Source organism: Haliaeetus albicilla, chromosome 3 (assembly GCF_947461875.1).
Source record: "Haliaeetus albicilla chromosome 3, bHalAlb1.1, whole genome shotgun sequence".
NCBI lineage: Eukaryota > Metazoa > Chordata > Aves > Accipitriformes > Accipitridae > Haliaeetus > Haliaeetus albicilla.
Window position 1 is genome coordinate 53,843,983 of NC_091485.1, and position 13,891 is coordinate 53,857,873.

General features: G+C 38.2%; 1 protein-coding gene across 4 annotated transcripts in view; it reads left to right on the plus strand.

The window, feature by feature from the left end:
* Window positions 1-13,891, plus strand: part of VPS13B (vacuolar protein sorting 13 homolog B) — a 486,539-nt gene that overhangs the window by 429,729 nt on the left and 42,919 nt on the right. For all 4 annotated transcript variants that reach the window (XM_069779759.1, XM_069779758.1, XM_069779762.1 and 1 more), the window contains exons 41-43: window positions 962-1,143; window positions 2,932-3,281; window positions 8,978-9,139. In XM_069779759.1, the coding sequence (XP_069635860.1) occupies window positions 962-1,143; window positions 2,932-3,281; window positions 8,978-9,139 (694 nt within the window). The remainder of the gene's footprint in view (window positions 1-961; window positions 1,144-2,931; window positions 3,282-8,977; window positions 9,140-13,891) is intronic.

Below are 13,891 nucleotides of genomic sequence, written 5' to 3' on the forward strand. Positions count from 1 at the left end.
AATGTCAGTGAAAATCTATTCATGGTGCTTTATACAAGGTAGTTACTTTCTGACAAAAATAGTAAGTTGGCCTTAGTTAATCCTTTGTTAAATTTATTTAAAAAATAAAAGCGTTATTTGACTGAGGACGTGGATTTAGTTTTCTTGAATCAAGTCTGTGCTTTTAAACTAAAACTCTTTAGTGCCAAACTGCAAAGGGAGTGAGAATAAGGAACATTAAGGATAGATTTGGCTTAAATTAGAAAGTTTATTTGTACTTCAGTGGTGTCTTAGCAACCTATGGAATTGTGATGTAGTGTTAGTTTCTCTCAAGAGACTGAAAGATAATGCTTGGAAATTCATGGCGTCAGGAGCACGGCTATGAAAAAAAAAGTCAGTGGGGTGGCATTTTAAATGTATAGTTAATATGTTGTAATAGGTGCTAGTAAAAGGCTCCAGGCTGAGCTTATAACACTCGGAGATTCTTTTTAAATGATGACTGTAGAGTGAGAAGGGCAAAGGAAAGAAAGCTTACAGGGACCGGGTTTATGTGTAGAAGTAGTTTGATGGTTGTGAGTTGGTTTCCTTAAAATAAAATGAAAAAAAAAAATTCTCTTGAAAAGATTAACTTTCAGCTCATTCTTATAGCTTTAATAATGGTAATGTACTCTGTTTATCTCTTTCAACAATTAAAGATACGCAGTATATTATGGTTTTATTTTCTGTAAATATGCTTCACTTCTGTGGTTCAAGTGTTTCAGTTTGTAAATTGAAAGTGCAGTGTGACAAAAGCGTTGTTGGATTGCAATCTTGTCTGCTATGTTTTGCTTGGGAAAAAGTATATGCCCTAACATTAGCAGTTAAAAGAAAACAATGGCATTGGCTGTGTCAGAAAACCGACATGGCACATGGTCAAGTCCTACTGTAAAGCAATAAAGTCCTGGAAGTGCTGAACTACTACTTTGTTATCTACCTTCTGCAGCTCAGACAGTGAATCTGGCTCACAAAGCACATGCGATCAGCTTGTAACCCCCACGGCGTTAGCAGCCTGTACCAGGGTTGACTCCTGTTTTACTCCTTGGTTTGTGCCATCACTAAGTGTATTGATCCAGTTTACTTATTTGGAAGTCCACCTCTGCCATCATCTTGATCAACTAGGCACAGGTATGTACTCCTTTATGTAGAATAATAAAAGCATATAGTTCATACGTGCTGCTTAATGACTGGTTTGCTGTCTGTAGTCCTCATTTCCTCATTCAAACAGGCATTCTTGAAATAAATTATCGCCAGCAGCCACCAGTGGTACAGACTTCAGGGTAAAACTGATGACTTCCATGCATTGCGAAAGTACATACGGTAGGCAGTGGGGCTGGCTGGTTAGCCCCCTTCCTCCCTCTGGAATGGGTAACTGTAGAAGCCATCCGTTTTTCGTAGTCTGATTAGTGACAGCAGGTGCCACTTCAGTTTTGAGCCATCTTAGTGAATAAATTTAATCTTTCAAATTTTCCAGCATATTAACAGTACTATTAAAATATTTGAAGATTTTGCAACCCCCTTAGTAAGAATTCCTTGGAAGAGCTCTGAGAACTGCAGATTTAACTGTTATTTCAATTATGATTACTTTTGGAGCTACATCTGGTTTTGTTCAGTGCTCTCTGTCATTGCATTAATGGCAAATACATTCCAAGAAATCTTTAGATTATTGTCTGATTTTCAAATGCCAGGAATGCTTTCCATGGAAGATGAGCAAATATCTTAGATAATTTTGACAGGGACAGCTTGCTTCATGAGTAGTTTTTGTGTTTCTGCAGGTATTGTAATATATTCATTATCAAATCATACCAAGACTGCCACTCAATGTCTAGCAAATAATTTCTTGTCTATCGGCTACCTCTATCAGTACATAATCTTCCTCACTATTACACTCCAATTCCAGATGCTGGATCTTTAAAATTACATGTACTGGAAAAAGCAAAAATCAGTTTAAAATCAAACCCAGCTGTTTCATTTCTTAACAGCGACTGAGTTTATGCTGATGCTGCTGTTGTTCTTGTTATAGCACCTAAAGGCCTTAAGTTTTGGGGCTCTGTTGTGCTATGTTATATGCGAAGGGAGCACAAAACTTATTGTATCCATTATGATTTTGTAGAATAATAGGGCTTGATCCTGGAAAGTGATGAGTGTTTTGGTTCCAAATCTGTAGAGCACTTGAGCATATGCTAATTTTAAGCATGTGAGTAGTTCCAGCAACATAAATAACAACATATACTCTCATGCTTAGTGTTGCACAAGTGGTGTACATGCCTTGCAGTGTCTGCTGCCACCAGTGCTCTGCACTTCGCAGGACTGAGGCTTCAGTGAACGCGATAAAATCTTTTTTATGGTATATTTCTCATGCTTTAGTCTTGGGATACTGTTTTGTTTAATTTCTATTATTATGGTGTAATGTGTCATATCTCAGTGCGTTTGTGGTCTTGAACTCTCTGTAATTGCAGCAAAGACAATTTTCATTGTGGAGCCTGTTAGCCCGCACAGTCACATGTCAGCAAATACTATAATGCTAATTTTTATTATATTCATAATGTGCTATGTGTGGAATAACATATACATCTACTATAGCAAAAATTCTCACAGAAATATGGTCTTTGCTCCAAATAGGTGGCAATCTGAAGTGTTGTGCAGTATGTAGATTAAGTTTGGCTGGCTGGTCTATTTGCCATGAAAAGATTTAGGTTTGCAGATACTTTCTGTTTGCAGCTGCTATTAATTACAGTTCTATTTTACATCTAATAAACAGTGTGAACAAGATTAATTTCAGATTTCAGAAATGTCGACTCTTTTATGAATTTTACTTCTTTTCATCACGTGTACAAGCAGTTAAAACACAATTTACAAAAACATAGAATGTGGCAATGGTGATGTTCTAGTCTTGTTTGTTCTTTCACTTTTCAGCACCACCAAAGCTTCTTCAGCCATTTTTATCTGATAAGAACATGCCATCTGAACTAGAATACATGATAATTTCCTTTGATAAGCCTCATGTATATCTTCGTCAGTGGAGTGATGAGTCGATGTTCCAGGAGATCCAGTTTTCAACTCAAGCCAACTGTAAACTTTTGGAGTGCCGAAATGTGACTATGCAGAGTGTTGTGAAACCTTTCAAAATCTGGGGGCAGATTGCTATTTCCAGCAGCACAGTAGGAAGACTATTGGACTGCACAATTATGGTGGACCCAGTTTTCATCAACTTTGGCCAATATGCACTTCATTCTCTAAACACAGCAATTCAAGCTTGGCAGCAGGTATGTGAATACAACAGTGAGAAAAGGTGTAGCTATTGTGATTAATTTAATAGTAAATTAGAATACCAACTGCATTCATTAAAAATATTCCAAGATGTAAAAGCTTTAATTTACACTAGAAGTGTTTTTTACTAATAAACATTAATTCCATGATAGCAATGAAAATTAAGAGACAATGAATGCTATATGTAAAGGTAAATATAGCCAGAACTGTTTGAGTTTCAGTGAAACTACATGGGTTTATATCAGAATAATCAAAATCTTGGTCTTGAAATGCTTAATATTCTGTTAATTTATGAAAAGGTGAGTGACGCATGATATGTAAGTACAGCTCAGGCTGAGCGGTAGAGCATATTGTTTCCAGCTACTACTTCTATCGTTACTGAAGTTCAACACTAGTTTCACATTACATTCTGTGCAAGCAGCATTAATGGCTGAAGTCAGTCCCAGCGTAAGGAACCTTGCTTCTGCAATGACCCCTCGAAGGCCTGTAATTCCCTTACTCACTATAGCCTTGAAATCAAATCATTCTCTTCATCTGCCTGAAGACCTATGTGGAGCCTGGGAATTAATTACCTATCATGGCACTACAATAACAAAGCCCCCAAAAAAGGATAAAACATCTGTTTTATATCAAAAAAATCTTTTTTAAGGGCATTCCATGGTTTTCTTGTTGCAAAAGGACATTCATAAAACAAGATCTAGTGTGATTTAAATCTTTACAGCTGGCTCAAATATCAATGTGAACAAAAATCTTTGTAGCTCCAATTTCTGTTTTTTGTCATATTTTGAACAATGCTTTTAATAAAAAACAAACACAGAAAGTATAAGAGAGTCTTTGGTAGGCTGTTTAAACCCAAAATATTTCTGACTTAGTACTAGTCCCTCATCTAATACATGTGTGGCAACTACTGCAAAATGGCCTTCAGAAAGGTCAGTTTCCTCTTAGGATGGAAAAAAAAAAAGCACTCTCAGACATAGCTATACATATAAATAAAATATGGTGCATAAATATTTAAATGTTTTAAACCACATCACAGTGTGAATGACTGACTGACTACTCTGTGCCTTGAAGGAATATTCTGAGTTGAAAAAATTGAATTGTATATTTGATTAAGTAGAGCCATATGTCGCATAGTATATTGCTGACAGGTACGTTCTATGAATAGTTGGTACTGATTTATACATGGATTTGGCAATGTTAACATGAGCCACAGGAGGATATACTTCTGTAATTGTTGCTGTAATTTTCTCGTTTCCTCTCATGTCAAGGGTACTTGCCACCATGTTCTGATGTGGTGGATATCTAGCCCTGAGTATTCAAGATTAAAAAACTCGCATCGCTTTGAAATTAGGGAACAGTTAACACACAAGTGGGTTCAAAACAGCTTATTAAATTAATTGTTACCAAGATGTTTTGTATGTGGCTTTACCTCCAGATTGGGGGGGGTGGCACACACTGCACAGGGAGGGACTGAATTTCCCAATGATAAGCATTGTTTGATGTTTGCTGTTCATGCAAAAGAGAATGTAAATGCTGCCAACTAGAAGCATGAATTTAATAAGTAGGAAAGGTTATTTGAATTCTCCACATACTTTTTACTGGATTAATATCTGAAACAAATGATGTTGTAGTCAGTGGACAGGCAGATGAAGCATGAAACAATTTGGCCCTGCACCTTTAGGTCAAGAGTTCAGGATTAACAGAAGCCTCTGTCAGTGTCTTTGTTTCCTAGATATGGACTGATTTGGGGGGTTTTTTTGTTTAAGTAATGATGAACATTTTGAAAGTAGATTAAACTAAAAAACACCAAGCATACAACTTGCTTTATACTTCTAAGTCACATGCTGAAAATCTGAGAGGATTAGCACTTTTTAAAAACAGTTTCCCCTTTTGACATATTTCACTGTCTAATCTGAAATCCTGTTTAAATACAAGCAGTAACAGGCTGATGCACATCTAAATGCAAAGCTAAAGTAATGCTTTTAATAATCAAATAACTGGGCAGGGAACTTCAAGATTGTTATTAATTTAGTTTTATTATTTAATAATAGCATACCGAGTATCAAGTGAGATAGAAGATGCATGTGTCCTGTGAATATACATGGGGGGTGCTTGGTTTTTTCCCCTTTATTTGGGCATTTAAGCCTTCACAAATTGTTTTATAGCATTAGTGCTTTGTGATATCTAGAGACACAGGAACAGCTGAGAAACAGCTCCCCAGGTATGGTACTGAGTATTCCTGGGGAAAAAACTATTCCTTTGTGTCTCACTCTGCAAATGTTTTCCTAAACCCCTCAGAAGTTATAAAAGCTCTTGTTTTAAACCTGTTTTAAAACATTAGAACTTCTTTTCCTCAAGGTCCGCGTGGTGCTTAACATTTCTGTTGGCAGTTGCATAAGTTTTCTTAATGACCTGGGATCAGTCAAAATGACACTTGTGATCACAGTAGTTTCCTCATCTTTCTACCATAAGCACAAAGAACAAACGAAAAGGGTATGGAAAATTTGCGTGTAGCTTCAATTTAACTTCCTAGCTGATAATGTCAGGATACTGCCATGAGAATGATGTTTAAACAATCAGAAGGAAAATGTTCGTTTCTCTTAGAGGAACTTTGAGGGAGATAAGAAATTGCAAAAGACTTTCTGTCCAAAAAACATTACAGGGGGGGCAGGGAAGAGAAGGCTTGCACAGGTCTTCGGTAGCTTGTGAAGTACACAGAAAATAACTTTGTGCATATAAAGAGGCCTAGGCTTTTATAGGTTTTTTCCCGAGATCCAGAAATGCTTTGAAATAGCTGTGAGCTGAGATGTGAGCAGAAAGTCGTGAACAGGGAAAGCCTGGTGACTAGTATTATGTGGGGTGGTTTTCCCCTCTCTGAATAGAATTCACAAAGTATTTGAAAGCCCAATAAAGGAGAGACACTTTCCAGGCCTCTCAGAGAAAAGAATAACTAAAAAATGACCTAAAGAGGGGCAGGAAATTGTCCCCCAGGAACTGACCCTAATCTGTATCTGGTTCAGGCTGTTGATCTTTTGCTGATTCTTTTGATTTGCTGTTTTAATTCAGAGAGGGAATTTTTTTTCCTAATCCACACTTAGGTGTTTGCAGCTCCTGGAGTCGTCACTGAGCCCTTCAGCATCATTGCCACACAAATAGCGTAGTTGCCATACTGAGTTAAAGCATCCCCAAGCTTCCTTGATGATCCTTTAGTCAGCTGTTATTATCAAGAGTTGAGGCATCAGTAGCTCTCTCTTAAGCCTGACAGCATGGAGCAACTTTGGAACTGTTATAAAATTGAGCTTAAAATGCCTCTTTTGCTTAACTTTGAGAAGCGTTGCTGTTAAAAGCAGTGGATTCTAGTAGCAAATCTAGCATTTAAGACTAGTGATTAATGGCAGTCATTCATCAGCACCAAAATGTCTGTTAATAATCCCTGATTGGATGACATTCCCCCAGTACAATGTAGGAGTTCTATGCATGCCAAAAACTTGCTAGATTCTCTTTTCCCTCCAGAAAATGCAAGAACGTACACTTTGTGTTAACTTACTTGAAACTAAGTTAGTTAGGTAAAAAGAAGGAAGTTCATCATCTCCTGATGTTGCTCTTCCGGTCTCTGTGTAATCAGCAAGAAAATGTATTGGAGTAAAAAAAAAATTTCTTAAATTCCCCTGGGATAATATCTAGGTTTGACTATAACAACATGCTGAGCTCTGTGGATAGTAAATCCTCCTTTTTAAAAAGAACATTTTGCAAAGCTGTAACAGGAAAATGTATATATATTTGTGGTAGACTTACGGGTATGTGGGTATGGCAGCTTGACAGTAAAAAGTCATAGATCCACCACTAGAAAATGCCAAAATAAACTCTGCACTCTGAAGTGGCACTGTAAATGTCAGCCCTTAGCATACCCAGATCTGCTACTGAATGTGATACAGACATATTGCTCTGAATTGAGTTTTACTGCTTTGAAAAAGAGAGATTTTGCATTACTCTTGTTTCACAGAAGATACCTGTTCTTATGCAGAAGAATTAATGAGATTTGGAGAGAAGCTTAAATCTAAATAATCTCATGCTTAAATACTCCTAGGGTGAATAATTTTTTGCACAAACGCTCTCAGCCAGCCATTCTGATGTTCAGTCGCAAAGGGAATCACAACCTGCCTGTGGGCATGCACCTTAGGTTCTTCTGAAGTTAATAACGGTAGTGAACATGCATTCAAGGATGCTAAATTGGACATACCTTGCACACTTCACTTTTCAGAAAATCTGTTCCACGTGTATCACCCAGCAATGTGCTACAAGCAGTGTACCAGACTGTTTTTCATGGATAACTAAGGGTCCATAGGGATCTATGGGGAAATATTTTTCTCTCTCTCTTGTTTGATCTCTGAATTTCCGCAGGCTTCCAGGCACATTGTTATCAAAGAACTGGAGACCCATATGATCAGAGACAGAGGACGTGCTAGCTTCATTATGTCCCTTTAAAAGGTCCACTGAGGGAGCAAGGAGGGGAAACAGAATCAGCTCTCAAAGATCATGGAGGTCCCATAAGTTAGAAAAAATTTCATGGGAAGAAAGGATGAGAAAAGAGCAGCTGGGCTACATTGTGGAGAGAAGGGAACCAACCAACAATAAAGCATTGTCAAAAGTGTGTGCTAGGAAAGATGGGTCAAAAAGAGGTAACAAAAAGCACGAGAAGATGAATTCAGTGTGTTATACCCATTAAATTGCATGAAGATTATCCAAATGGTGCTTTCTTGGAGTAATTGTTATGGCTGCTAGATAGCTGCTTGTAAGTGGAAAGTGCCAGCCCAGTAGTGACTGGGACAGAAATAAATGAGAGATGATCTCCAAATCAAATTGTCAGTCACACTCTGACCTCTCCTGCATAGGGGATTATAGTTCGTGCCTTCAGGGGCGGAAGACCTGTAGCTCTGGTAATTTTTATGACTATCATATAGTCTCATTGTGTCAACAGAGTGACAAGCAGCCAGATGAAAAGCAGAAAGAGAGGGGTGGAAGGATGCTACAGGCAGGAGAAAAAGTATTGTAGAATCTAAAATACTTTTAAAACCCATGATAGTTCTTGATTTTTCCTATTAGACTGTCAAATGCATGATGCATTTTCAAACTAGCCTCGTGGAGCTGTGAAAATACTCTCCCCATGTCTCTTGCTTTTTCTCTAGTTATTTTTTAAAGTGTTGTGGTATCAGGAGAGAGAGAATCTTCTGCTGCTGACCCACAGCAACATTTCAAAGTAGAAGCAGCAGCTGGGGAAGAGGAAGTGCAGCCTGTTGGCCTGAGAGATCAGTTGTCAAGCATGAAGAAACCTCTTCATGCCTCTCTGCTCAGCCTGTAGTGCCCCATCTGCCCTATGTGACCTGTCATTTCCCACTGAATTTAATTTTGTTGAAGTCTTTTACATAAGTTAGGAAATCTAGTTTTTATTGTAGTTTTAAATCTTTAATATTTGCATTACAGGAACATAAAGTAGAATATGTTAAGTCTTAGGATGTATTTTGTCAACCCAAACACTACTTTTTGCAGTTGAGTAGAGTACTATGCGACCAAAGCTAATGGCAAGAGATCTTGAAGCATTTCTGTGTTGTAACGGTCACCACTGGGCAGACAGCTGCCAAATGCCTTGCAGTTAATCTGATGCTTACTGGCTTTCATATCCCTTTCCTTTCAGAACCAATGCCCTGAGGCAGAGGAGTTGGTCTTCAGCCATTTTGTGATCTGTAATGACACACAAGAGACACTGCGGTTTGGCCAGGTGGATACTGATGAAAATATATTGCTGGCTAGTCTCCACAGTCACCAGTACAGCTGGCGCTCTCACAAGTCCCCGCAGGTATGTCAGAAACAGACCTTCGAATGCAGCAATTGCTAAAGCTGACTGGTGGCTTTATGCATTGATTCTTCGGTTTTCTCTGTGGTCTCAACTATCTCTAATGCTCCAGTTCCTTCAGGAGTCACACGCTGGGGCTGCATCAGAGGGGAAAGGTAAACAAAGAGTGAGGAAAGCCAGAAGTGTTTAGAAGTTACTCGAGGGTAGAACTGGATGTACATGACCGCTTTTTGTAAAACTGAGTGGTTGTGGAAACTGAAGGTTCTGAAAAAAAGCAAAAGATCGCTTGCCAGGTTTTTATAACTAAGTGATCAGTGTCTGTTTTCTGTGATGTACATTAGAGGATTGGGGAATTTTTTTAATGAATTGTTTTTACCAGAAGCATCTGTTCACTGAAATTGTTTGCAGAACAGGGTCAAACTGGACAAATCTCTCAACTCAGCATGTGCGTGCATTAGAAAAGATTTGAAATTGTCAGAAACATCCCACTTATATAGTTTAAATAATGCAGTTTCTGTTTCTTGGGTGTTTTTTTAAGGATAAACACTGAAACTGAAATAAAATATTTAAAAATTGCCAACAGGAAATATTTCAATGAAACCATGTTGTTGGTTTTCTTGAGTGGTGGTGAAAAATGGACTTTTCATCTTGATTCAAGACAGGGCAAGAATTTAAATCTTAAAAAAAAAGAGTTTATGAGGCAGCAAAGCCATTTCTTCTCTCTTTTTAATATATGCCCAGCTCCTGCTGAGTGGGAGACTAAGACACCTGTGCCACCCCACTTGCTGAGCAGCAGTCCTGCGCTGAAGAGTTAGTAAAATTTTTATGGATCCTAGGAGAAGTGTAGTGGGTGGGGGTTCCTAACTCCTCTAGAGCCCTGGAAAATACCAGCCTTAGCGTGTAAGAAAGAAGGTGAAATTTGGATGGTAATTCTAAACAGGAGCTGTGCCCACTTTCACTGCTGACAAGCTTCAGGTTTCACTGGGAAGCAGAGATGGCAAATTTACTGTGTTTTTCGTTCATATGTCAGTTGGTAGATATGCAAAGCTACTGAATTTTACATGAATGTGGTAATCTGTGCAGAGCAAATTCAGCCAGAGTAAACATTTGCAGAAGTCAAGGTGTAAGTTAAGAGGAAGGCAGGCTAATAAAGGATGGTCTCACCCCAGTGACAGAGGAGTTGTTATAAACGGTGTGTGCTGCTGTAATAGTGCAAAGAGGGGGACCTTTGGAGACACTGGAGTACTGTACGTCCCTTGTCATGTTTTTGCATACACACAAAACGCCTGTGATGCCCCAGCCCACAGGTGAGCAATGAAAATGGGTGACTGTACTCTGTGCAATTGGGCAAGTGTCAGATTGCATGACAGGATCCCCACTCATCAGCTGACAGTACTCACCCTTGGGTTACGCTTGACATAACTCCCTCTGGTTGTGTGAGGGAGAAAGAACAACCAGGCTTATAGAAAGCTAGCTAAATGTGACCTATATTTCATAACCGATTATCACTTGCTTTTGTAGCAACCACCCAAAAAATCATTTAAACCTTTTCATAAACACATGGAAAAAGAAGGAAACATTTAAAGCAATTATAAATAAAACCAAAACTAAGTAAGGCTTTCCTCTTAATTCTTCTTATCCATTTTCTGGTTATGTATATAAAATTATTCAGTTGGGAGAGTCCTCTTTTTGACCATCATTCTAGATAGTTGTAATAATGGTGTAGTTCTGATTATGGTGTGTTTCTAATAATGGTGTACTTGCAATAGTGGTGCAAACTGGAAAAAGTTTTGAAAATGAGGATTGTCTCAAGCAAAGTGGAAGGTAGAAGAGTTAAAATCGCAGCTTGTTACGGATAGTTTCTGTCAGTTGCAGCCGAGCTGCTGAAGACCACCAGCACCACATATGGCATTAGCTATCCAACACTTGGAGAACTTCAGTATTAAAATATTGATCTTTAGCTTGTCCTTTCAGTCACAGATTTGAGCAGTGCAAAACATTCCATTTTCATGGTTGCTATGTAAGTTTCTTATTAAATGAAAAATTAAGTGCAGGATGAAAGGTGGAAAAGTCCAACAGAAAACCAAATCATACGTTAGGGAGTAGGTGAGGTGACAGTAGGAACTTCAGATTAATTTTTCAGATATTCATTCTTCAGCTGAGAGTTGGTGATGTCAAGGGTTTCCCCATTCTGTTTTGCTCTGATCAGATTCAAATTCACTGAAGAATTGGGCTGATACAGTCAGGAGTGTCATGTTGGATTCCCATGTCCCAGGAGATGGCGAAGCTAACAGCTCACGCCTCCTGACTCAACCACATTGCCGGCCAGCGGGCTCTTCTAGTAGGGGGGCTATACCTCCCTTGGCCCAGCCCTTGGAATAATTTCAAGAATATTTCTGCTCTTTTAACATTTTTCAACAGCCACCTCTTGCTGGGAAATTTAGAAACTAAAAAATAGCACTGAGGCAATTTCACTGAAAATATATGGGAGCACAGGCTTTCCACACACTGTTGAGATAGAAGCAAATTTTCTTTACAACGGTCAGAGAATCTTGGCATCCATCTATAAGCTTTGTTCATTTGGTTAATACTAAATACAAATCACTAAGTTTAGCGTGCTTCAGAACAGCAGTTCGTCTAAACAGCACAATCTTTTGTCATTTTAGATCATACGAAATAAGTTTGTTTAAAAGTTATTACAAATGTTGTCATGTAAATTTTTTCAGTGATTAATACAAATCCTTGAAATGAAAACGACAACTCAAATTAAGACATCAGGTTGTCCCTATTATGCTATGGCACTTTTCTAATTGTTTCCATGCAAAACTATCTAACAGCTTATTATCCAAAGGTCAGAATAATGCCCAAGCATGGACAAACCCTCCAAGTGTCATATTCATGGAATGCTAGATGACTTCATAGTTATGAAATTATTTCATTTCTCATGATAATTCCCAACTTGCCAAGTTAGTGAATTTTAAGAACTCTGAGAGCAGATTGTAAGATAAATGTGAAATAATCCATACTTCTGGAGTCAGGGACTTCCCTCCAGGCATTAGTTCATACTTGACTTACTTGACTTACTCTTGGGGATAAAATTAGTTAGGACAAGGTCTTAGATACCACATTCTCTTACTGGGAAAGAAAACCAACTTGCACAACTTTGGCTGGCTCATGTTTCTTGTTACACAGGCACTGAGAAGCAGCGGTTGCCATGAAATACTTTATTTAACCTCTGCAAAATGTTTTTTAAGTACGGCAAGGCAGTTCAGTTAAATGAAAATAAATAGTTTTAAAAGGATTGTATTTCTTTTACATTCACATCAATAAAATTCTCCATTTTTCTTTTGCTAATTAAGCATAGTGAGAGATGCAGTAATTGCCCATTTGAATTACTTAACACATTAAGTATATATACCTGAAAGAAGTTATTTTCATAGTAGCAGATAGTTATATAATGTTTTATTTATATTTGGAATTAATTTTAATATTAATTAAGCTATTATAGGCTATAATTAAAAATTATTCAACTTTTTCATGTTACAAAAGTTGTATGTTACAAAAACATGCTATAGCATGCTAAGGATTTGGATTTATCAGCTATTGATGGTGTCCCTCCAACTGTTTGGCTTAACTTAAAGCTCCTTCCTTCCTTCGTTTTTTCCCAGCCCGGATCTTCTACATTTCAGGGAACCTAACCTTTCCCTTTTAACTTTCACTCTGATTCCTGCAAGTCTCGCTAGTTTGGCTAATATTTCAGTAATAAGTCTGAGGTCTGATGCTAGCTCTTCTACTCCGCTCCATCCCCCATGTTTTCCTCAGGTTTCATGAGGTTTTGACCTTCCTTAGGGATAAGACACCCCCAACTATATAGTCCCTTTCAGAGTTGGGGTAGGTCCAAAACTGATGATAGTTGAGGCTTTAAACAATTCTAGCAAAAGTTGCCAGACCTCGTGAGTTCCTTCTGCAGATTTTTAATGAAAGTTAGAGGTCTGTTAGATATCATTAAAACGGAAGAGAAGCTACATCACTCCTGTGCTCTACAGACAACACTGGCTCCTACGTTATTATTGGATCCTGCCTGCACTCCTTATCTTGATCTTCAAGTTGCTTTGTGGGATGGGCCCCAGTTATGTCAAAAGTCATGTTTGTCTCCAAGACAGCTGTGTTTTTTAGAAGAACTGGCGCATATGATACATAGGGTGAAACTCTGAAGTTAGAAGAGATCAGATCTTCCTAGCAATTTACTCAGAGTTAAGGAATTCTGTCTTGCAAGACAGTAGGCAGTCAGAGGGTCCCACCAGGGATCACAGCAAATGTAAAAACCAGCTATTCATGTGAGAGTCCCCTGAATGTATTCTGCAGAGAATGTTTGCTTGTGAATAAACAGCAAAAATCTTCTATAACATGCTAGTTATTACTAGTTATTTTCCCCACAGTCAAACTTCAGCAGAGTCCTCTGAAGAAGCAAAGAATAATGGATCTAAATTAATTATTTTGCTTTCTATGCAAAACATAATGTTGCATGGGGGAAGTTTGCATTTAAAGTAGCAGCTCCCAAACCTTTCTCCAGAGTCTTCTCCCAGGGTTATGATAACAGCCCATTTTCACTTGTCACCGTCTTAACTTGAAGCAGCAGGTGTAGTGGGTAAAAATCAGTTCCTATGTTGATTTGGGCAATGACGTCAATGAGAATGTGGCCAAGTTACTGGTTATAAACAAAACAGATTCGTTTCTTATCAAAGTAGGTAAATA